Raw genomic sequence first — 25,373 nt, forward strand, 5'->3', positions numbered from 1 at the left:
CAGCGTTTGCTTCTAATGATATAACCCCATGTTTTAGCTTTTCTTGGTCAACAGACAATCTGCAGTCTTGCCTTTTTTTCAGACGTGTATGTGAACACACCATGTTCCAGCCTCTTCCTCAGTTCCTCCTTGCTAGTTAACCTCCTCCTTATCTGCTGTTCCTCCCACTGAGAGAAAAGATAGATGAGAGCTGAGGGATAGAAAGAGAAAGAGGAAACAGCAGGACCTAAACGACTTCTCTTTCATGTGACACCAGCAGGGCGAATCATCAGCCAGGAGAACGTTCCCCTTCCTCTCCTACTCTTTTTTTTTTTACCCCTCTTCTTCCTCAAACTTTAGCCCTCCTCCTCTCTTCTCTCCATCCTGTGGAGCGCGTTGACAGCTCAGACAGCCAGACTCCTTAATTCCTCTCTTACTCCGTTAATCTGTCATCTTTATCAGGCCGAGGAAGGGGAGGGGGAGGCGGCTGAGTGGAGGGAGCAGCTTGGGGGGGTGGGGTGACAGGCGGGGACGTGGGGTGGGCCGCCAGCCGCAGCCCCCCGATCAATCTCCACATTACAGCTGACAGAATGGTGCTAATAACTTATTGATCCCTCCTCCGTGCGCCGGGGCCTCCGCCGGCCCTGAAAGCCCTGGCATTGATTGGCTTACGGGCCGATGCAGCTGGGAAAGGGCGGTGTGGTGGTGGTGGGGGTGTATGAGAGAGGGTTGGGGGTGGTTGATGGAGTTGGCACGAGTGGAGGATGCACCACAACAACATGTGCAAATGTTCACCAATAGGAAAACTGCCACAAAAAGTGCTCGTCTTTCTTATATGATGGAAGAAACTGAAAGACGGACAAACAGAGCCAGAAAAAAATCCCAAAAGGAATGGAACAAAAAAACCCCCAAAAATCTGACCTTAAAATGAATATCTGTGAGTGTGATATTTTCAAGAGATCATAATTATGTAACCAAATAAAACCAAAAGTAGGTTTTGTCTTTGTCGTCCTCACTGCCTTCAGCCGGATACAGTCAGTCCCTTCTCGTAGGAATCCTCTGAACAGATGGCGTTACACGAGAAGTTTCCATCAGCAGTACCAGTGGTTTGTTTATAATGTCGGTTATGACAACCACTGTGACTACTATGACAGTCACCCAGAAAAAAGTTTTTTAAAATTACTAATATGTAGGCATCGGTACACCTCACTAGGTTGAGTAGGCTACCCATCTAGCAAAAGACCACTGCTTTGTTGTCTACTCTATTTCCCAAAATAACGGCTACAAAACTAATCTGACAACTGTCTGTCCTAATTCTATGGAAATACCATTTATTTTTGAATTTCCTTTTAAAAAGTCAAAAGAAAAAAAACATGAAAGAAGTAACTAATTAGAATTAAAAATAAGTTTGATTAATAAATAAAATACTTCATCATCCTGAATCAAGAAACACAACATATAAAAGAAAGGGAAAAAAACCATCAAGAAACATTTATATATAATATTGCATAAGTAGATTAAATATCTGAAAAAAAAATCTGTAAATGGAAAATTTCTCAATTAAACTTTTCCAATAAGGTTGTTCTGAATCCAAAAATGATGTCTAATATCTTCTGTCAGTCTTAAATGTATTGCTTTCTTTGTCAGATCTTTCCGTCTTCCCAGCATTCATCCGTCTTCTTCTGCTTACAGAGACTGTTCCTAGGCAACAGTTCATGCCCAAATATGCAAGCTAATATTCCCATTCAAACAACGCGCAATTCGCAGGTTATTAAAGGCAATTAAAGATTTAAAAGTGCCAAGAAATATTTCTGTGACGCACAACTCGACCGACTGCTGATTCTGCTCAAGTGTAACTTTGCACAAGTACAAGCAGAAAAGAAAGAAACAATACAACTACAGAAACTACAGGGTTTCTTTTAAGCGCCCAGGCATGAAGGAAAAAACTATTTTCACTATTAATTCAACTATTTATTTTGTCATCTTGAATTTCACATCTTGACAGAACCATCAGCATGTCTGTTTGAGAAACCATGAGAAAGCGTTTTGTTATGGCAGTGCAATTACATCCCTGTTAAGCTGTGGGATGTTTTAAAATATTTACTATCCACATTTCCCCTTTTTAGCCGCTGTATGACAGAGCTAATATAAGCACACATCCTGGAATGTTTACTTTGGGGGCAGAATTGCCTTTCTATGCTAATCATGTAATAACTAGCTGGTAATACTTTAGAAGCAATCAGTTTGAAAGAAAAAGGCCTTGCACAAACACGCTGGGCTGCAGATTCACACGCAAGCAAACATTTAAAACCAGGCCTTTCGAAACCGCACACGGAAAGGTGCGCATGCACAAACACACACAAAAATGTGCTCAAGCCCCAAACCGCTGCTGCAACCCCCAACCACACACACGCCGACAGGCTGTAACTGCTTTTGAGAGCCTGAGTGTTGGGAGCAAAGAGAGAGAGGAAGAGAGAGAGAGCGGCGGCCCAAAAACACCTTATCTGCCTGTTTGAGTCTCCGGTCTGACCGCAGAGCCACGGTTTACAGTCTCCACAGGCAGCCAGACTCTCAGCATCGGCGCCCCTGCCCCTCCTGCCTCCTACCCCTCCTTCCCCTCCACCCTCCTCTCCGCCTCTAACAGAGCCTCTGAATAGCCAGTGGCTGGGGATTGAGAGAGCGAAGCAGGGGAGGGACGGATGGAGATGGGAAGAGAAGGGAGGGAGGCAACCTTCCTGTCTGTCTCTCAGATTTAATTAACGGCCCACTCCGGCACAGAGACGACCCGGCAAGCCTGCTTCCCTTTCCTCCTGACCCACACACACACACGCACGCACACACACAAACACACACACGGAGCAGTCCGCCGCCATAGTTGCTGCTTACCCTCCCTTGATACCACTACCGCACTCATTCATCTCATTTTCTTCTGGCTCCCTATTTCCAAATGTTTCCTCCATCACAGCATCTCCGTCTCTCGCTGCTGCAGACTTTTTCTTCACCTCCTCCTGGCTGCCTTTCTCCCTTCTTTCCCTCCACTGTTCACTGGTACACATTAAACACCTCTGGAGGAGTCGAACAGCAGAGGTGACTGATGCAACAGCATAAACACATAAACACAAGCATTTATGCTGCGCCAATCCCAAAGCCAAATAATCCACTGCTTTAAAACTTCATGTACATTTCACCCACCTAAGTATGTGGACGCAAATTTGAACTTGAGTTGATATTGCGTAGGCACGCAGATGTATAACTACATGTTATTTGTGTGTAATTGTGTGTTTGAGAACGAGTGTGTGTCTAATTTCACTGGCAGACAGAATTAGAGCCAGTGGCTGATCGGATTGGACTTGTTTACAGACACGAAGCGAGCCGCTTAGGCAGCCTGTTAAATCTCCCTTTAATGCTCAAGCGGACAGATTTTAGGGTCTTGGACCCCCTACGTGTAGGCCACACTGTGCGCGCACCATCCCCCATTGCTGCCCCACACCCACCTCCATCCCCTCTTGTCTTCCCCCATTAGGAAAATCATTCATGGCTCTGATTTCTCCATTAAGTTTAACAGCTGATTAGACTGGTGTATTGGTGGAAATCTGTCCCAAACAGGGACCCAAAGACACCGGCTGAGCTGGCTGTTTAGCAATCTAATACTCTCCCCACCTTGCACCCACTCTACCTCATATCGCAGGCACCGTATGGACAATTAATCTGGCAGACAGAGTATATGAGCACACGGAGAGACAGTATGGAAGTGTTGGGTCTGGGGTGATTATGCCACTTGCTGTGCCTCCTACTAATGGGATAAGAAGGGACAGGGGTTGAACTCCGGGTAACAGCAAAGCAAAGGTATGGTCTTTACTGATAAAAAAGGCACCCAATTATTTAATTAAGGGTAACTGCATTTATTTAAAAGTGTTTGGATTATCTGATAGAAGTTTATAATCCAGGGTTATTCATGTGTCATGATCAATATTTTCACCTGCAGGCAAAAAATCAAAAAAAAGAAAAAAAAATTAGCAGGGATAAGAAAAAATAAAACTCTTGAGATTAATTAGTTCAACATGAAAGGCCTTCCAACTGTTTTAAGTCTTCAACAACCCTAAAATTATAGTTAGTGAACTTCTTATATTATTGTGATAATGTGAAGATTTTGCAAGTGTACCATCAAAAACTACATAAACATACTTGTACGCCACTAAAGTTAAGTGCAACTTACAAAATGTGAGCGAAACATACAGTACAATGGACTTGTTTCTAAACAGTGACTTACACAGAGGCTTTCTGAACACCCATATGTCTTTGATGGCTGCACAATATCCTCATACAGTCTACTTGACAAATAGCTGTGATTAAATGTGGTCTGTGTTCTGTGTTTAAGCTGGAAGCAAAGCTCTTAGCTTAGCACATGCACACCATGGTTCCTCTGCTCACATGAAACTGGATTAATGGCAAACAAAGCTATTTATTCAGAGGTAATTTAAAACAGGGGGTTTAGCCAAAAAAAAAAAAAATCCTGGAGTGCGGCAGAGAATGTGGGAAGAACATTAAGTAATCAACATGAGCGACCTTTAGGAATTACTAATACGCTTATGTTAAATTCCCTCAATCACATAAATTACAGTAAATTAAATGGTTAATGGAACGTTTACATGTGTTTTAGGAGGTGTAAAGGGGCATGTATCATCTGCCTACATGCAAAGGAAGAAAGAGAAAGACAAATGTAAGAAAGAGAAAGAAAGAAGCCACCTTACATTTTGCATACATTACAAATGCGTACTGTTAAAACACATACACACACACAGGCATCATCATGATCCTACCTGTGTGTCCAGTACTGGTGCTGTGGTCAGAGGCGGACTGGCCTTCGGGCATGCCGTGCTGTCTGGTGTGGTGCAGGTTGGAGATAATTGTAGAGAGGTCAGTGTCACGACTGCAACACACAAAATACACACACACAAACACACATAGAGGAAAGAGAGCACAATTAAAAGTAATGAACAAAAGAAATGAACTAGTAGTAAACCCAAATCAGTGTGTAAGCAGCAGCATTCAGCATTCATACTGTTTCACATAAGACTTACCACCGAAATCCTCCATACAGACAGACCTGCGCTCTATAAAATGCACATCTTCACACAGACTCAGCAGCAACAAGTGGCTGTCCTGTCAACTGGCTCTTAGCTCTGAGGTGTGTAATACACTCTGACAGACTACCGCATCCAGCACTTTCAGGTCTCATCCCTACTCATCTTCCACACTAAGATGTATTAATGAACATATTCACAACCCATAAGCAGTTTAACAGCTTAAAACCCGCTCTAATAATATGCAAAGACAGGTAAAGAATAGTTAAGATAAATAAACGATTCGATCGCGCTTGGGAGTGGTTTTATTTAATAAGAATGTATAAAATCCTCAAGTATAAGCCACCATTGATTGCGCTAACAATTAAAAAAAGGAGCTGCAAGTCTTCTCTAGTCTTGTGCCTACACTAATGTTAAGTTCCTCACATGATTAAAAAAAAAAATAGAAAGAAAATTATTATTCACAAGAATTTCTCAAACACCCTGTCCTGCCCTTCAGCACCCAGAGGAGGAGCAGGAGGAGGGTTAACAGATTAGACCCAGATTTGGTTGGAGCCGCTCTGTCCTTTCAAATTCTCCACCAGCTGCCTTTCTAAACTCCCCACACCAGCGGACCCACACAACTGTGTCATGGAGGCATTTCATTTGCAATCTGATTACCATCCTGATCGCATTAAATGGCATAATGATGGGAAATAGGCGCTTAGCGTTTGAGGGTAGCGTGGCCGCGCGGTGTGTGGAGTGTAGTCAGTGTAATGGCAAACAGCTTGTGCGGCAGGAGAGGTACAGGGCTGAGTGTGTTTTTTAGTTACAGTCTACATATCTTCTGTCATAGTTATGCGATATACCTGCTGCACACAGCTGTCCCAAAGCCCATGAGGATTTAGAGATTTTTGCACATACATGCTGTGTTGTTTTCACAGTAACCCTAACACGTCATTTCACAGCATCAGCAACCTCTCGTGTGAGCAGCAATCTCATTTACAGCCTTAACTGGCAACTTTATTGAAAGCAGAAACATCTATGAAGGGGGTCTGGTATGACACGGCAAGCACAGTTTATGGGACAGAGGCGGTGAATGGTTCTTAGCTGCCACCACTATGACGAGGCCACACTGTTTGCGGCTGCTGGATTTGGGTTTTTACAGTCCCATGATTACAGGCTCCTTCTGTAATGTCAGGCTGTCGGTCGCCAAGCTGTTTTCCACACGCTAACAGAAAAGATGAAGGGTAGTGCTGAGGACCTCATGCTGGCCCTGCTGGCCTCACCAGTCACCTCTCAGGCACAGAGAACCAATGACTCAGAAAATAGTCGCAGACAAAACAGTCACCATCGGTTGCTAAGCAAGGAGACGCTTGATTGGTCTGTGACTGCAAACTTTTTACACTAATGACAGACTTCTTTTTTAGAGTGCAACTTACTAAAATTGGTAGCTCTAAGCGTCTGTGAGGGCAATGATTTTCTTCAAAAACGAAAATGAGGTCCAAAGAAGGTTTTTTAAAGGTCATTATTGTGCGTTTGTGTCACCCACTGACTCCAAACCATGCCATCCGTGCACAATGCAGTTAGATGCTCTACTGTGGGAAGCTGCAGCCAAATCCATCAATCAGTTAGCTGCATTATAACACCACCCTCTGTACATCATTTAAAGTGATCGTGATAATGCCATCGTGAACTTCTCAGAGAGGTGACGGGGTTATTATCCCATGGTGAAGTGGCCGCTCAAAGCCGTGCACGGCAAGGACATTGTTAGTTGGGTAATTAGCGCACTTCTCCTGAGCCGTCCCGCCTCAGCTCGGGCTAATGAGGGCCTAGCCTTATCCCCACCCACCTATGCCCTCCCTCAGCCCCCTCCTTCGCTCAGTCTGCGAGCGGAGGCAAGGTCACTCTCAAGCCGTGGAAGACGGAGAGGGGGGCTGGGGATGCTGTTTAAAACCCAGTCACCTGAGTCAGCGCTCCCTAAGGAGCTCCTAAGGCCAGGGTTAGCTGGGAAGGACGGAGGCCTTGGAAACGATGGAGGGAGGGGGTTATATAGCGGTTGTTGAGCCCGATTGCTAAGAAGGACATGAGCCGACTTCTCATCACCCACGTGCACCAGAGACAGTCACCTCCTGCTTATCTCTAAACTGGTCAGTAGTGTTCCTTTGTTACTGGACACAGTGAACCAGACACTGGGTTAGCCAGAGTGTGTCATTAATTAAATACCACTATCTACTAACATTGATTATGACAGTTTTATGTCATCAGTAAACTTCCACAAAGGCTGAATTTAAATTTCAATACAATCCATCTCCAGCTATGATACTTATTTTTTTTAGCCTGTATAAAGCAGAACATTGCAGTTCTCAGAGTAACCACTTGAGGCTGGCTTCAAAAGTGAGTCACTCTCATGTGAAACTGTTAAATAAAAAGCATTTAAAGCCATGTTCAGTAGTTTTGGGCTCCATAGTTTTCCTTTTCATATGCATTTTCATAAAAAAAAAAAAAAAGGATGCTGGTAAAGCTCAAAGTTAGGGGAACGGGTTCCACCTTTGTGCTTTTTGGAACATTTTTAATGTCTAAAGTATCTGACAAATAAGATCTGCTGTGTGGTGCAACACATAACATATTGGAAAATGCATTATTTAGCATTATTATTATTTAGCAGATAACTTTGTATGTGCATTATAGTATATACCATGGGTCGGCAACCCTAGGCACGCGTGCCAACTGTGGCACGCGAAGGGTTAACTGATGGCACGACCATAGCTGGACTGGCCATCCGGCATACCGGGCATTTGCTCGGTGGCCCGGTGACTTTTTTTTTCTTTGTAACGGTATAAACAATGAAAGGTGTTGGATTGGCCAGATGCTGGTCGGTGTGTAAAAATAACTCAGTTGTTTGGTGGTGGCTATGGCGGAGCTTCCACAGATTCAGTAACATTAGCAAGTGGTGGAGGCCAGCAGGTGGATGAGGGAAAGGGGAGGCAGGAGGGGAGGCAGGAGGAGAGACCCGAGGCGGCCGCCGGTCCGAGTGTCAGGTGAACTGAACTTCAGTTAAGAATTTATGACCTGCAGTCTATCTGGGTCAGATATAAACCAAGTTTAGGTGGAGTTTATTCTCATTGTGCTGACTTTTTACAATCAGTTACAGTAACTCGTACTGCGTACTAGCTAGCATGACGGAGTTTCTATACAGCTGGGTGGGTGCTATGATGTTACTGATAGTGAACTTTATTTTATTCATAAGGTCAGCTAGTAGAGTTCCTATCGTCCCGTAAAAAGACGGAATCGTCCCGTATTGAGAGAAAATATTACTCGTTTTGTGTTGAGGTGAAAAGGAGCATAGTTTGTCTCGTACTTCAGCTAGAATGGAAAAAGACACAAAGCTGGAGTTATTCTGTGTCTTTACGCTGCACAGCTGCCTCTTCTTCTCTCATTCTCTCCCCTCCATCTCCTGTTGCTACTTCAATCATGAAACTGATCAATGATCAGCTGATCGGCTTTTCTCTCTTGTTTATTTATCGCCCACTTTGCACCAGAAAGAAACCGCCGGATGTCGCGCTAAACAACAGCAGCGCGTTTAAGCTTGATCAGCTGTTGTTAGAATGTATTTAATATTACTTTCTAGTATCAGCTGATGTTTGCTGGAGCCACAGCTGTAAAAGCTGCTGGTCATGATGTCAGTTTGGTTATCTGGGGAGAGGGAAACATGAAGAGGAAACCAGGAGATGTCCTTACTGAATCATCAGAGCTGAACAGGTGATGGAGAAACAGGTTTACCTTTTAGGTGACATGAATGAGTTGAAGGGAAGTTATGAACTGATTCTGAGAGACAAATAACACCAGGATCCTTTTCTAAGTAGCTGACAGCTGGTAACTGTGCAGGGGCGGGTTTTGCCAGGGGGGCAGGTAGGGCACTAACAGGGAGAGGGGGGCACAAAGAAATACTTTCTTATTCTCATTTAAAATGTCTGTTATTAAATAATTATCTGAAGCTTACAACCAAAGTTTTTATCTGACGTAAAATGTTAGAAATCATACATATAACATCGAAGCAGCTGGAATCCACAGCTGTGCGTGTTCATGGAGCTGCATTTTCACCTGCTGGACATCACTACCTGACAAGTTTAACTGTCTTCAGAACATTGCAGAGGCCTTATTGACAGTATTTGACTCTACATATCTGTGTGAGCGGATTTTCTCTCACATGAGTCCTCAGGCAGCCGTCTGAATGCTGGACACTCTGAGACCTGTGTCTCTGAGTGGGAGACCAGAGATCACATTAACATGTGTGTCTCTGTATTAACAGACATGCCATATTGGCCCAGTTTATTGTTCTTATCATTGTTGTGAGGAGACCATAAATAGCATTTGCATTTTCTGTTGTACAGTTCATTTGCTGTCATGGATAAAAAGTCTTTTTTTTGTTTCAAAATAGCTGATAACTATTCACTGATAGCTGCCAACATCTGCGAACAAATATAATTCTATAAAGTGGTTCTATATAGTGTGTAATTGTTCATGTAGAGCATTATTAAATTTATTGCTAATGGAATCATATGGCACACTGACCTCTGAGGAAATTTTAAATGGCACTCGTCATCAGAAAGGTTGCCTACCCCTGGTATATACTATGTATGTATACTATGTGTAGTAGTGTGCTCTGTATTACAATTTTCTGTGAATATTGTTTAGATAGTATTTAAAATATGTATTTATAGCTTAACAAGAGAAATGATTTGTATTAGAATAAAAGTTTATCTTTTGTTAAGAAACGCTTGTGCTCTCTTCTACCAATTCAGTACTATTCAAAATAACCCAAACAACATGAAAAGACTTCTGCTGGCACCGGGAGTCAACTCAGTATAAATGCCCAGTAGTGCCCTGCTGTGGCATTGGCACGTGGAGCTGAGGTGGCAGGGCTGGAGGTCACAGTGTGAGCTGGCAGAAGCTGGCAGCCCAGGAACCCTGACGCCATGTCTCACACCACCGCTGGGAAAGTGCTGACAGACAGACAGCAGGGATGTGAAGGAGGAGGAGTAGGAGGAGGAGAAAGAGCAAGAGAGACAGAGACGGGAGAGAAAGGCAGGGTGCAACTGCTATGAAACATCTGGTACGCGCAGGTTTACTACCCTCATCTACTCAAGACAATAGCCCAAACATACAGCCTGCTCCAACCTGCGCAGGTGGCCCCATAGCAAAATTCAAATACTACCAGACAGTATGTAATATTCAACAACCAGAGAGAAGAAAGGCATGCACATGAGTATTATGATGAAAAAATTAAGGAATTAAAAAGAGTTTATAAAAACAGACTTCCTTTCAGACCCATCAAGTCTAAATCAGGATTCTTGCTGGTTTATTGTGAGCAGCAGAAGCACAATTGTCAGGCTTCCACAGTTGAATCCAAAGGTAACATGCAAGTGGGAACCCTGCAAGTGGAGGGGGTAATGAATAAATACAGAAACAGATACATGAATAAGTCAGAGTAGCCCAGCTTCATTTCTCCTGGTTGTGCGCCCGCTGTACACGCTGACATGAGGTCGATAAAGCAGCCAAGTGAGGGAAGACAATGGAAACAGGATATACAGCAAGTCTGCCATGCTACATTTCCTTGAGAAAACTGCTGGTTTTATTTACTCTTGATTTCTCATCTGTAATGCAAATCTCTCCTCACTTGGAGAGAGATTTTTGTTTTTAGTTTTAAGGAAAAATTGGACTAAATAAAATTTATATATGCAGTTTGAGTGGTAATTCTCAAGAGAGGACACTTTCATTCTGTGTTAATTTCACCTGATTGGCACTGATATAACAGCACAATCACTTTGATCTTTACACGTGGAAAAGCTGAACATATCTCAAGCCACATCTGAGCCTAACAGCTGAAACACTGCTGACCATCTTTCTGTCCATCCTGTGTTATGACAGCAAGTTAACAGTGAGAAAACACTCTTCTGTGTGGAAACAATGAATGCCTTGCTGCTAGCCAACGCCCAATCAACTACTAAATTGCTGCGACTATGTCGCCATGGCAAAGGCATGTAAACAAGACCATTTTTTTTCCTTCCTTTTTTAAGGCGGAAAGCTCCTCTAAAAAGCTATAAAACCTCCAAGCTCATTAATTAGTGCTTTAGGGGAGAGCCATTTCCAGTAATTTCACACTGTCTCTGACCCCTTACTGGCATAAGGCAATGACACGGTTGTTCAATGAAGCCAGAGGACAAAATGTCAATTGCAACAGACATACAGTAGCTAACTCAGCATCAGTGTCTTTCTCCATTGGCCAGATTAAGTAAAGCTCTCCTGTTAACAAATGAGCCAATGATGCTTCCCAAAAAGGGGCCACAAAGTTATGTGAGAATTTTTTTAATCTTCATAAATGTAAGCACCTGCCTGCTGCTTTTTTCATACCAGCCTGTTATCACCCACAGCCTGTAACAAACAGTAAGAAAGGTACTTCAAACTCATGCCAGCTCTTCTACATTTTGACTTAAAATAAAATGTTGCCTCCATGACGAGGAGGATATTAGCATGCTCTAATATGACCAGACAGGAAAAGATGACCCTTTTATGAAGTATGTTTGCTGATTTTGTTACAAACACCTCCCTGTCATTACTTTAACGTCTCTTTTCTAGAAGGGAGAATTTGCATATACAATTAATTGCCGTGGATGACTGAGAAACTGTTAAAGCGTCTTTTGTGTTTGTTTTGGCAAAGGCTAATAATGGGTATGAAGAAGTTTGTCTTCCAGAGGTTGCAGGTTGGAAGGCAGACGTCAGCAGGTGTAACTTACAAAATCCACGGTGGCTGCCAAGTAATTATCCAGACTCTCAGTCAGCACTTTTCAATCAACCCTTGTTATCTATAGCCAAGATAAACAAATGCTAAGATAGGCTTTGTTTTGCCCTCGAGTAAGACGCTAAAAATCTTAAAATTTCCCTGCCATTAAAAAAACAGAAAAATTATGAAAAATGACTCCATAGGTTGATGGTGTAAAAAGCTTTTTTAACCGGAGCTACATTACAACACGACGGCGGCAGTAGTAATTATGACGGGAGCAGACGAGGAAGTGAGGTGGCGTAATTACAGAGCCATAAAGCCTGCATAGGTAGGATGCTGCAGAGGATGAATAGTTTGAAAAATCACTGAGCTGACCTCCATTTGCACTCCTTTTACCAACCAAAAAGTCAATCTTTTCCCCCCCAAGATGAAATTCATCAATCAGTGTGTAAATAATCCTAACAATCTGTAGCGCAGACACCACAATAAGAGCTTTGGCTACATTCTGATATCCAGGAAACGTCCATATGCGTTCTATTGCGATAACGATTATTGGGTTAGTTCTGTGGTTTGGCTGCACTTCAGTCTGTAGTTGGTCTATGCTTATTCAGCAGGACGAATGCAGATCTATAGAGTGCCAAGAAAAACAATTGTCTGTTAAGACAGAGACTGCTACCATTAATCAGATTAAGGTGGAGTGTCTGATAATGAATTCTGGAAATGAGAAGGTCAGAAACTTTCTGACATTGGTATGCAAAATCATTTTAGTGAAAAATGTGACACTTTATACAAGTTCCATGCAACTCTGCAGTGAAAAACTTGAACTGAGTCAAAAAAAAAAAAAGGGGAGAATCTCCCAACGTAATCCTTCTGGAAGTTAATTTCTGGATGAAGCATTATGCAAGGATCAAACGGTTAAATACCACATGGCACATCTGATGTGCTCTTTTAGATTAAAGTACAGTTACAGTAGGCAAGTTGCTGCAACCGAGTGGGTGTGACGGTGCTGCCGCCAGCTCTGATGATGTGAGGATGAGACAGCACAGATACACTCACATGTATACAGAGGCCCTGTATTTTTCACATCCATCGGACAAATCCAATTTGTTAAGACCCTTCTACGACTCACTTACGAAGCTGCGGTCAATGGAAATCACATTTCCATGATTGGACATCCCATTATCCTGTTCGTCCAGACCCACATTGGGGGATAAAGCAAGGCTGAGACGGATACCCACGACAGACCGGAGCTGCGGCTCCAGCGAGTCCGTCGCCTTTCAAAGGGTAAAAGCCTGACATATTAGTCATAAGTGTTCTTTAAATTCATTATCATCTTAACACGCCAGCGGCACAAGTGTCAGGGGGAGGGGAAGCCCTCTTAAATGAGGTTAGTGGATCCATTTAAAGCTTCACAGTTGCTGCGCTGTCCGCCGTGTCACGCGTAAATCTCACGACATGAAAAACATCCCTTTCTTTAATGAGGTTGCACAAGCTCCTTTAATGCAGCTGGGGACTTTCTGGGTTTAATCAATGAACAGGCTCTGCCTTAAATCAATAATCTGTCTGATTTCTAAATATCACAATCAGTTTACGTACATACTGAGCAATCACAAAATTCCACGGTGGCAATTAAAACAAAAAACACACACACACACGAGAAAAATTATAATTCCATCTCAGTTTAGTTTTTGTTCCTAACCCCATCGACTATACGCCACCAGTGGCGGTGTATGACATCATTGTAGCCTTGCACGTCTTTGTTTGCATGTATGAAAATGGAGACGTGATTATTCACTTGTATCCAGAGCAGTTCGCACTTTATGACAAACCAAAAATCCTGCACAGAAATCCTCTTCATTTTGAAAATAACTCTTTAATATTTTTGTTTATTTAACACATAAACTTGCTCAATGTAAAGAATAAACACCCCCAATCATTATGAAAGCATTTGAGATGTATGCCTAAAACATACTCCAGGGGGATTATTATTATGATGTGATACCAGCTACTTCTTAAAAATAAAAATGGCACAACTCAAAAAACTCCTGCTTTCCTTCCAGATCTGACAAAAATAAAATACTAGTCATGTGAATGATGAGGACCCAGGGAGGCTTTATAGAAGCACTGCACTGCATGTTTTTACCACTGCCAAAGTGTCTTTGAGGCAACATATGCTACTTCTTTCTTTAATCTAACTCGAGTTGTTCATAAACACTTCATAAGCGTTTTGAAACAATCTTTAGATCAGCTGAACACCATAAAGACGGCAAATTTATCTTTTCTATTATGAGCGAGCTGCTACAGTATAGGATGAAACAGGCAGCAGTGACTCAGGTGATTCAGTCATTCGATATCAACTCAAGACAGACACACCGAGACTTGGCAGCAGCAGGATAACGCAAACTAACAAACCAATTAACGCCGTGAAAGCTCAACAGCTTCCATTAGACATCCCAAAGCAAAAACCATGCATATATATTTTTGAAATGCGGCTCTTTGTTTGTCTAAAAGTGAGCCTTTAACAGCAAAATTATCCTGAAGCCACTTCTGATAAAAATACTAAACACGCCTGAGGTGCTATTAGTTTATTAAAGCTACATCCATCTGCAATTAAACACAATCTGAGAGGCAAAAACAAAAACAAGAAAACAAAGACTAGTTTAATGTTTTTCTTCATGAGGTGACTAAAGTACTTTTTTTTGAAGACATAATAAAAGCCTGAGTAAAAATATATGACTTACAACAATAAAAAAAAAAAATTCTGGGTAATTACCTGTTAATTTGTAAAAGAGCATAACAACCGACCGCATGCAAGTCATAGCTACAAGTCAGAGGTGACTGACCTTTTTCTCATGATATTGTAATGGAGCTCATCCTCCTGTTTGATGTGAGCATGATCCCCACTGGCCCGGTCACTGCCTTCACTGTCGTCACTGCTGAAAATGGAGGCCAGCTCCTTCTTGGGCACCCGGTTAGGTGGCAGGGGGATGGTGCGCTTCTCTGCCAAGCGCCCGCGGTTCTGCAAAACACAGAAAAGGCGAGACTTTAAAAACAGGATTCAGTAATTCCAGACAGACAAAGTACTAAAATGTGAGTTATTTAAAGTTGCCACTCTTTGAGATGAAAACACAAGTAGATACTCAAAGTAGAAAATCAAAGTCAAAAAATAAATAAATAAAAAAACCAGACCTGAACACCAGATTTCTTTCAGTTTGCGATCCATGGGTTTCTATCTGCAAGTCTGGCTGTATATAAAAAAAAGAATTGGCAGAAATTTTGGAAAGTCTGATTGTCAGACTGCACAGGAAATGATAGACTAAAGATCAGCCGAAACTGAGTTACTGCAGTAATCAGAACGCACAGAATGAGCTAGTGCCGCTAATCAGAGCCTTTCTGGCTGTTGCCCTAAAATCACCGCAGAGAGTGTGCGATTAGCACACAGAGGTAAAGGCTTCCCACTTGGAATAGGCGTTATCAATGAAAATCCAACTCTCTGTTATATCTCAGATACTGCAAAGGACATTACATAACGTTAGCCTCTGTGGGCAACGTGCAAGAAAAACCCCTTCCCTGCTCTTTGGCACAAATCTGCAAGATTAGGCTTTGAAAAAACGACATGAAAAGAAACCCAATAAAAGCTGGGAACACCTGCTTTGGTCAGATGAGACCAAGATAAATGTGTTCGGCTCAGACGGGGTTCAGCCTGCGAGGAGTGCCACAGTAAAGCACGGAGGTGGGAGCGTGATGATACGGGGTTGTGTGAGTGAAAAGCATGTTGGGGAGATAACATTTACAGATATCAGTGAGCCAGATGTAACGTGCGCGCCTATCCCAGCTGTCATATGTTGAAAGGGGGGGTATATAATATAATAAAAGATAAAGGTTACATGTTGCCTATTACATGAGTTTTTATTTCAAAAGCAAATCTATGGGAAGAAAATAACTCTGTCGGTGAACCATGTATTTATTTTGTTCCAAAACTTCCTGGAGTTAGCAGAGCAAAGTAGGGATTAAGACAAGAGTATGGCCGTAGGGATATCGGGAAGTGAAGCTGGGCGACCTTTAATGTGACCTGAAGAGGTCACTGCAGATTAACACGACCCTATCACAGAGCAATGGGAGAAGGGTGAGAAAGAGGAGGGGAGGAATAACCTAGATAGGAGGATTGAGAGATGCATAGAGTAAAAGAGACTGAGTCAGGGAAGAAAATTGGAGAACGAGCAAGGGAACGATAGGGCAGAGAAGAAAAGTTAACAAGGAAGAGAGGAAGAGCAGATGTGGGTTTTGCACAGGAGAGAAAAAGGTGAGAGAAAACACAGAAATAAAAGAGAATGTGGTGAGTCAAAACATGAAAGGGAGAAAGCTCCACAGAGGGAAGGTCTGTCCAGTGTGGGAGAATGGACTTGGATGTGAAACTATATTCCCCTCTCTCTCTCTTACTCTCTGTGTGTGCCTACATCTCTGCTCTTACTCCTTCAAGCCCTCCAGCTATCCCTTCCACGGCATGCAACCCCACACTCCACCACTCCTCCCTATATTTCCCTTCTTCCCTCACTCCATCCATCCCAGGAGGTGCTGTAGCATGAGTGGCAGGCGGGGGCAGAAGGAGGGATTTGGGGGCTCCTAGCCAAAAGGCAAACAGGTGCAGCCCCTCTGGAGTCTCTCAAATGGCACACATTAAAAAGAGTTGGGAGGGGACAGAGAAAGATGAAAACATCCCCCAGGATGAGCAGGCCACAGATTTCTGAAAATTTCTCGCCTTTCTGCTTTTCTGTGTCTTGCTTTAAAAAAAAAAAAAAAAAAAAAAAGATTTTTCATCAGTTTCCTGTCCTGTCAGACCTTTCTACAAGTTGTGCACCATTATTTCAGGACAGTTGATCACTTTCTGGTACTTCTGCTTCTTCTAGTCCAGAATGCTGGAGCTCTAATATATAATCAAGAGGAGTGGAGGGGCCTAGAGTGAACCCCTCCCCCAAAAAGGAATAAAAATAAATAAATCACTCCTTTATGGATCCAACCACATCCATCTGTCTCTCTTACACACAAACATCTGGCAAATACAAATTCTCCACCTCCAGGTCTATTTATTGCTGTCTTCACATTGTCAGGGAAAACACATGTGCACTACACCCGCGCCGTGACACACATAAACGCATGCATGCTCTCACAGTCAGGCACACCTGTTAATATTCCTTAGAATTCCCCTCCAAAGTGGGGGATTTTACTCGGAGCAAGCCAGCAATAGAGTGTACACAAGAATAGTTTGTCTAAGAGCAGTCGTGACTGTGACTGTGTGTGTGTGCGTGTGTGCGTGACAACCACCCACATGGCCGTGACATACCCAGCCTGACAGCCCCCCTCCCTTCCTCCCTCTTCTCTCCTCCCGGAAAGCCCCAATCCTTTCTTTAGTGGCACTGACGCAGAACTGGGGGTGAGCTCCCACTGCTTCCGGCAACACTTCCGCAGGACGGGGGAGGGCTCTCTGAAACAAAACATGAAGCCAAACACACCCCTGGCAGCCCACGTAGGAGCGCTCAAAGGAAGGGCGCCTGAGCGCTCATGCTCGTACATGCACGGACAAACATGCGTGTGTGCAGAGCTGAGGCAACCTTACTGTGTGTGGTCAACCTCCTTTCAGCCATGGAAAAAAGTCTCTCATAAAAGTCCCACTAAAAGCACCTCTATGAATATCACCTCCCACGCTTTCTGTCTAACAGTCAGCCAGCCAAGAAATATATCTGGGCTTCACATTTACACACACACACACACACACACACACACACACACACACACACACACACACACACGCGCGCGCGCGCGCGCATATAAGGACATAACGATGAACTAATTGCACAATATAGACAATTACAATTATAATGACTACAAACATCCAGAAACACGCAGACACTCTGCCAATCACTCACAATATGCAGTGAAGCCGACACTAACTGAACCTGAACTGAAATTTCTCAGTGATTCAGACAGATCGCTGCATGTTTGATACTTTGGGGGCAAACAGCAGTGCAGGTGTTCATTATGCTATTACAGGTCAGAGATAATAAGAGATGAAGTTTGATGCAAGAGCATCCTTCAGAATCTACTATATATGGCATTCACTTATTGAAGCCTACATAACACAAAAGCACTCACTTCCATTCATTGAAGGAATTATAAATATTTGGCATTAATCAATATCTTCTGGTTTAACTTAATGTACACAAATCATTTCAAGGTTAAAATATAAAGTTTTTATTCTCAGAGATTTTTCAAAATAGAAAACATGAGTTTTTCTAGCCCTTCATACATGTTAAATTAAGTTAGCGCTGTCTATTAAACTAAGGATTAAATCAAGCTTTTGTGATTGTAACACATTTTTAAATGCAGTAACTAGTTAGCTTCTTTCAAACTAAGCAAATTATATGAGAAGCGGATCTAAGACTAATAGTTTACATTTATTGAATCTCTTCGGTTAACCCTGCTAGGATTACATCATAAAAGCTGTAAGATGACTGGGGGAGTCCCGCATATTTAAGGCATTGGGGTAACTTAAATATCTAGGTTAAGTACGATTACAATCATTTACAGTCCATTTTTTTTCAATGAATGATATATATATATAAAAAATAATTTATTATTCCATTACATATTAATTTAAAGGTGGCCACAACTGCTTTAGCCAGTGAAACAACATGTTACCTTTGCATTACGTATTGTAATAATGATGTATGAGCTTTAAAAACAAATTTTCGAGAGACGTTAAAAGTTTTAGTGTCTTTAGGTTTTATTTTTAACTATTTCGGTCTTCTTTGTTCACTCGGTTTGTGACGTCATCCAATGGTTTCTGAAGTCCCATTTTAAAGCCTAAAATGTAGCATTACCGTCATCGAGATATTAGTGTTTTGAAACCGGATGAGACCGCAGGTGATGGTTCTGTCTGTGAAACTGCACACTGATGCAGTATCAACTAGCCAATGACCATATCCTGGATAATTCCTCTTTTTGACCCCTAGAATGACCAAAATGCTTTTTTTTTTGTTTTGTTTGTTTGTTTTAATTGAGTGCAACCCGAAATGAGTGACTGAGGTCATACACTCAGCAGGAAAGTATTTACTGGCGTGGCGTAGACTTCTATGCGTGGAAGTCTTGCAACCACAGCTTCGCCCCCCTAGTGGTGTTTACTAAGAATGCAGGTTCAAGGCATTTCTGCATTATCTTTACTTTTCACACCAACACGCCCATCTGTAACACTCTCAACGGATTCATTGTAAGTGATTATCTTAATTCTATGAATGCTAACGCAATTTCCATGGCAAAATTTGAAAGACATGAATAGCACCAACTGCCACTTAAGCCCACTTGCAATCCTTTCGGCCAATACTGTGTAGGCTTCAAGTTTGGATCCACAGCCTGAATGCTTTTCTGCAAACACTGGGACTACAATTTTACTACCTGGCAACATTTACATATGGCTTGCAACATGGAACAAGTCTGAACTGCATGCATTATGTAGTTTCGCTGATGGGTAGGCACACGCACAAAGCCACCGATACAACAACCAGAGACAAAAGTCTAGAAGACCCGCACTGTTTAGTTTCTTTTTTCCTTTACTACATATAGAGATTTTAATGAAAGAGGCTTTCCACATTCAGGACCAAAAGGAATATAAGGACAGGGTTCACAGAGAGACAAATATGAGAGGAATGGGCAATGTGAATTGCACTGGAGAAGAAGAAGATGGGCACTCTCAGAAAAACTTCTGATCCTCCTCAAAATATGCCAAATATAGAGCACATAGTTTCTCTGTTACTGTTGGGGGCTTGTCCGAAGTCGTGAGGAGCATTAACCTAAGAGTGACCTACGTCTAATGACATAACGCCGTCACTTTAAAAGACTGATGAAGCCAGCACTGACTTCCTGTGTCTCATATGGTCTTTAGTGTGGTGGGAAGACATTTACTGAAGTACTGAAATATATGCTACTGGGCTCACTAAAATGATTTAAAATTTAATGAAGAGGCAGGAAATCAACTCATATTTTAACATATAGGAATAATACATTTTTAATATTTCAGTGAGTAATGCTGTTGCATTTGCAGCCATAAACGCTCATAAATTCATGGCCAGTGCATGGCTTAAAAGCAACAAAAAGCCGTCTTGGTGAAAAACAACGCAGACTAACATCCACAGCTAAAGCACAGCTTGGACAGCAAAAGCATTCAAATTAAAGCAGAAATTATAAGGCAATCTAATGTTTTCTCTCTAAATTCATTTTAGACTTTTAAATAAGCACTTGGTGGAAAAAGAGGACTAATAAGTATGTTTTTTTCCCCCTTTTTTCCTCCCCTTTCTCCTTGCGTTATTTCCTGAAAGGTGCAGTGCCCCGCCGCTGGCTCCAACCAGCATTAGCAAGCACACACACACACACACACACACACACACACACACACACACAGAGCAGAAGCCGCCCGTGACATTCCTGCAGCTGCGGCGCTCTCTCTCCCTCGCACGCGCCCCCCCAGCGATCTCCCTGGGGGACGAATGCCTAATGAGTCACGCGCCTGTCTGCCGTTACCTCGCAGCGTGTGTGTGTGTGTGTGTGTGTGTGTGTGTGTGTGTGTGTGTGTGTGTGTGGAGGCGGGATGGCGGGCCGACTTGGCGCGAGCACTAGGGGAAAGGGGGAGGGGGGAATGAGGAGACGACAGCGAGGGGAGTGGGCGGGGATGAGCATGAGGATGGTGGGTTTGGCGGGGGGGGGGGGCGCGAAGCGGTCATTACCGCGCTAGCATAAGAGCTCTGAAACAAGGCCAAAACAAACAATTTGTCTGTTGTGTGTTTACGCGAGACTGAAAAACAATTCGTCACAAAATGCAAAATCTACTTTGTTTAGTCTCATCTCCTCGCCTCCGATTCCAGTGGACGGTACGGCCGTTATGACATTTTCACAGGTGCACCTTCGAAAAAGGTGATTAACTACAAATCTGTCAGCTTTGGTCAACCTGAGGTCGCTCAGTGTGCAAACACGACCAGCATAACCTAACTACTGTGAATAATCAGATTAAGGTAATGGTTTGATTAAAGTGTTTACATGGTTCACAGTTAATCTGATTTCCCCCACTAACCTAATAATAAAGTTTATGTGATTTCTTTGCTAGTCAGGATAAAGTCTGTAAGAATTTCTACTGATCTGTAAAATCTCTTAATGGAGTCACAAGTCATCAAAAAACGGAGTTGGTGGAGTTGCTTTTGCTTTGGTGAATTCACGGAAAACATTCATTGCCAGGCTCTGTTACTTTTCGTTACGTTCGTTCCATGAAAGATATTTAACTGTCGTCCCCACGTTATTTCGGTGTTTTTTCGTTCTTCGACACACCCCATACGTTTGTAGAAGAAAAAAACATTTCGTACTTCGTGACCTTTCAGCAAGTTTAGAAACAAAACTGAAAGAAATCAGACAAAGGCACAGTATACTGTGCAGGGACAATGACAAAATCTCTATTTGCCTCGTGGGGTTATAATTGTATGACTAGTGTGAGCTTCACATTAAGAAACTTAACAGACAATTTTTTTTTTAAATGACAGCTGAAACTCACAGCTTTACACAAGTGGAGTAAAACATAGTTATGCTTCAACACAAGTGCACAAAAGCAACACAGTTTCATCACTTTTATTTTATATACATATATTTTACTAGTAACAGTTACAGTAACTTGTTACTGCTCTTCTGTTAAAAGATAAGACTTAGCTACATGTTCCTGAGAACTATACTAACATTTAGCATGTTTGTCGGCCTAACCATTACCCTATTCTTTAAAGCAAATCCTATCAATACTTCAAAATTTTATTTGTAGATGAAGCTCCTATCCAGTCTGTTCAGGTTAGAGTCTAAAGTGCTCGTTTTATTTTTTCCGTCCATACACGGCTACAATTGTGGATGCTAACAAAGTTTCAAATAATGATGTCAGTATACGCATCAGTGATCACTGGTAGCAACAAGCTCTGTTTCAGATATTTTTTTTCCCCCTTTCTAATTTTGTCTCTGTATGATGTCAGAGAGTGGGGACATTAACGATGCGTTTCACCTCGTGCGCACAGCTTTTTGTCGTGAGTAGTGAAGACCTACGCGGCTCCTGTTCAGACGTTTACGAAGAGTAGCCAACCAAAAGAAGGCTAGCTTCAAGGGAAGGCGCAAGGAAGCTAAAGCTGTTTGGTTTCAGAGCGTGGATTAACTGAGGCACAGAATCAAGGAAAAGTTGCAACTGATGCAAATGAGTATCACAGGTTCCATTTGAAATTTGTAGATGGTTTTAGACCCGATTTCCATCGCACCAAAATAACATCAAATAATACCAAATAACAAACATACTTATATACATAACACAGCAGCATCGGGCTTGCAGACAGAACAAGAGCAATGATCTAAAAGCAAGTATGGAGAGCACGAGTAAATATGGGATTTGAGTTTTCCAACATATTCTGGTATAGTGTTAGAGATGGTTCACTAAAGATTTTGTTGTTACATCATCTTCCAAGCTTTTGGAATAATTTTGGTAAGAACATGCTTGTGCTGACAGAGGTATTAGCATGGGGTTTCTTTAAAGGTCAATATTTTGGTTAATAATAAATAAATAAATATTGTTTGAGTGGCTCCTCGTGGTGTTCACTCCTTCACACATATCGTACTGAAAACGTGTGATAATAGCAAAAAGAACTATCAATCTCCAATGAGATCATGCACAAAAGCACCAACTCCTTATGAGTTCAAATGCACTTTGAAAAATAGATCTGATTGTGGATGGCAGTGTGTGCGAGTGTGCGTCTGTGGTTTATGTGCAGTCTTTAGGCAACACTTGGTTGTTCAAGGCCATGTGAGAGAAAGAGGAAAAAAAAAAAAGTGAGAAAGCACTGTAGGACAGACCGGCATGCGACCAAGACCCACGCCTTCCCGACACACACACACAGAGATATATTTACACACATGCACACATGCTCTCCTGCACACTCGGCCCCCACGCGCTGAGCCAAGCGGGCAGTTGCAGCCCAGTGGAGCGGCACAAGGCAAAAGGGGAGGGGGTGGATGGGTTGGGGGAATAGTGGAGGAGGGGCTGAGGTGCACAGAGGGCGAGAGGCGGTGAGGTGGAGGGGAGGCTGCAGGCTCGGCGCTGGGAGGTCAGTGCCGGTGCAGCCAGGCGTGCAAGCGTGCCTCTCACGCCCCCCCACCCGCCTTTCTTTCCTCCTTCCTCACTTATTCTCTCTCTCTCTCTCTGCCTTTCCATCGCCCTCTCTCTCTCCAACTCTTTCTATGTGTTTGTACGCCGACTGAGGTCGCCACAGGGGAGCTTTACAGACAGGTAACGACCGTGGCTTTCCTTCCCCCGACAAATATGGGGGGGAAGAAGAGGGGAAAATATAAATAAAATTGAATTGAATTGTTACATCTGTAACATTAAAAAATACATACACATTCTATGCGTTTACATTAAGTATACAGCTAACAACCAAATTCATTATTAAAGTCAATATTAATAACCAGAAACTCATTAGACCATCACAAACTGGTGAATGTTCTTTCTTTGGTTGAATACAGGTATGAGTTCTTTTCAGTGTACTGAAAGACGTATGATAGCAACACAATAGTGTCTACAAAGGTCTGCTGTGGCAGATCAGGCCTACAATTATCAGAGGAAATCGCACGTCAGAACGCAAGCACAAACACTTTACTCCACACACACACAGATATCGAGGAGGAGGGTTTTTCAAGAAATATCACCATTGTCTTCACTGTCACAAACCACATTTGGTTGACAGACAGCTGTTCCAACTTATTTTAGGGGCATCTTAACAGTGTCCGCACCCACCACAGAGCAGCACAGAGCTCGTTCACACAAACTGCCAGACACATTCAGCTCTCAGTCTTTGGCATCTCTGCTGAACAGGACACTAACGGAAGCTAATGGGTAATTTGCTAAATTAAACAGTTTATTTTAACTGAATTATTCATAGATGGAAAGACAACAAGAGCCACAAAAATGGTTTTAAGTGTGTGTGTATATGACTAGGATTGCATTTCTGTATGTCATACCCACATTACGGTTTTAATGTCTCTATCAGTAAGACTGATGCACATATTGGAGGCTCCATATCTAATTGGTCGCAGAGACACAGAGAGAGACGCGCACCAAAGTTATGCACTTGGCACAACTGCAGTTTCTGCACACTTCTGAGCTGATGACCTATTCCATTGTTACCATAGCAACGTAGCATCAGCAACATGCGTGCGTGCGTGTGCACAAACACAGAACACGTCACGCAGTAGATACGGTCTAGCCATCACACAAACACATCGTCCTCCTATATTTCACTCAACATGGAGCACTTTATTTAGTTATCTTCTCCATTCTTACCCAACTGAAAATGGGTGTTATGAACATAATGAGAAAGAAGTTATACGGAAAAAAGTGTGTGTGTACGTGCTTGTACAGATATGCGTGGCTGCGTGTTTAATTCCACTTTGCAAAAGAAGCCCTTGATTGGAGGAGGTCTTTACGAGCCGGAGGAGGGGAGTGTAATTTCCTCCCGGCCTCCGCCAGTTCCGCTGAAATAACAGAGCAGAGGAAGCCCAGCTCTCCCGGGAAGAGACACACACACACACACGAACCCAAACACACTCGTACGTGCACACACAGCAAGCTGACAAGTCAGCCGGTATTAGGCAAAGAGAAACACAAATACAAATCAACACAAACATACGCAAAGACAAAAAGACAAATACACAGAGCTAAGATAAAGTATTATATAGACACTCAATAAGCAGCATCTGAAAACCTCAATGAATAACCGTAACAAAAGCAAACGCTAATAAAGAGGAATCCTTTAAGCAACTTGCCGTTATTACATAATGGAAAAGTAAGACACCTCGACAGCGAGTCGTAAAGGAATTAATTTCATACACCAACATTAAGAACATATTTAATCCATAAACTTTCCAGTGTAGCGGACCAATTTGTGTCGTGGTGTTATTAAAACAGCTCGTGCCCAGGCAGACGCAGCAAATTACCTTCCCTGATTTCTGTGCAGGCAGGTGAGACGTCTTCCCACCAGCTGCTGCACTTTTTTATGATGGCTTGCCTCATGCCTATAGCGAAACAAGATCACTCAAAGTTCAGCCGTCAAACTTTCAAAACAAATGTCGGCATGAGGTAATTTGTGTCAGTAGGCAGGCATATAGTGCGCGCGCGCGTGTGTGTGTGTGTGTGTGTAAAAGTGCGAGAGAGCGAGAGCTCATCAGTGAGGGAGTGCTGGCTGCCATGCCCTGAGGGGAGTCAGTGGGGAGAAAGGGAGACGCCAGTACAGGCCATACAAGTCCCGCTGCCTTCCCTCCTCCGCCTAACCCTCACTGCTCCACATAGAACTGCCAACATACTCAGCCTGTGTGTCTATGTGTGTGTGTGTGTGTGTCTGTGCGTGTGTCATAGAGGTATTCACTTGGTGGGTTTGACTTTAGGCTTCACCACCAACCCAAGGAAAGGGGAAAGAGGCAGAAAAGGCTAC

General features: G+C 42.8%; 1 protein-coding gene and 1 long non-coding RNA gene across 7 annotated transcripts in view; one reads left to right on the forward strand and one right to left on the reverse strand.

The window, feature by feature from the left end:
• The window catches only part of samd11 (sterile alpha motif domain containing 11), an 82,713-nt gene that overhangs the window by 20,845 nt on the left and 36,495 nt on the right, over nucleotides 1-25,373 (reverse strand). For all 6 annotated transcript variants that reach the window (XR_013904314.1, XM_026154761.2, XM_026154759.2 and 3 more), the window contains 2 exons: nucleotides 14,670-14,845; nucleotides 4,800-4,909 (listed from right to left, as the gene is read on the reverse strand). Coding sequence is in view for 5 of the 6 variants with exons in the window: in XM_026154761.2 (XP_026010546.1) it covers nucleotides 4,800-4,909; nucleotides 14,670-14,845 (286 nt within the window). In the remaining variant the exon portion in view is untranslated. The remainder of the gene's footprint in view (nucleotides 1-4,799; nucleotides 4,910-14,669; nucleotides 14,846-25,373) is intronic.
• LOC145423208 (uncharacterized) lies at nucleotides 6,726-10,806 on the forward strand. Its single transcript, XR_013904316.1, has 2 exons — nucleotides 6,726-7,192; nucleotides 9,848-10,806. It is a non-coding gene; the product is annotated as an uncharacterized LOC145423208 (long non-coding RNA).

The sequence above is a fragment of the Astatotilapia calliptera genome, chromosome 20, assembly GCF_964374335.1.
Source record: "Astatotilapia calliptera chromosome 20, fAstCal68.1, whole genome shotgun sequence".
NCBI classification, from domain to species: domain Eukaryota; kingdom Metazoa; phylum Chordata; class Actinopteri; order Cichliformes; family Cichlidae; genus Astatotilapia; species Astatotilapia calliptera.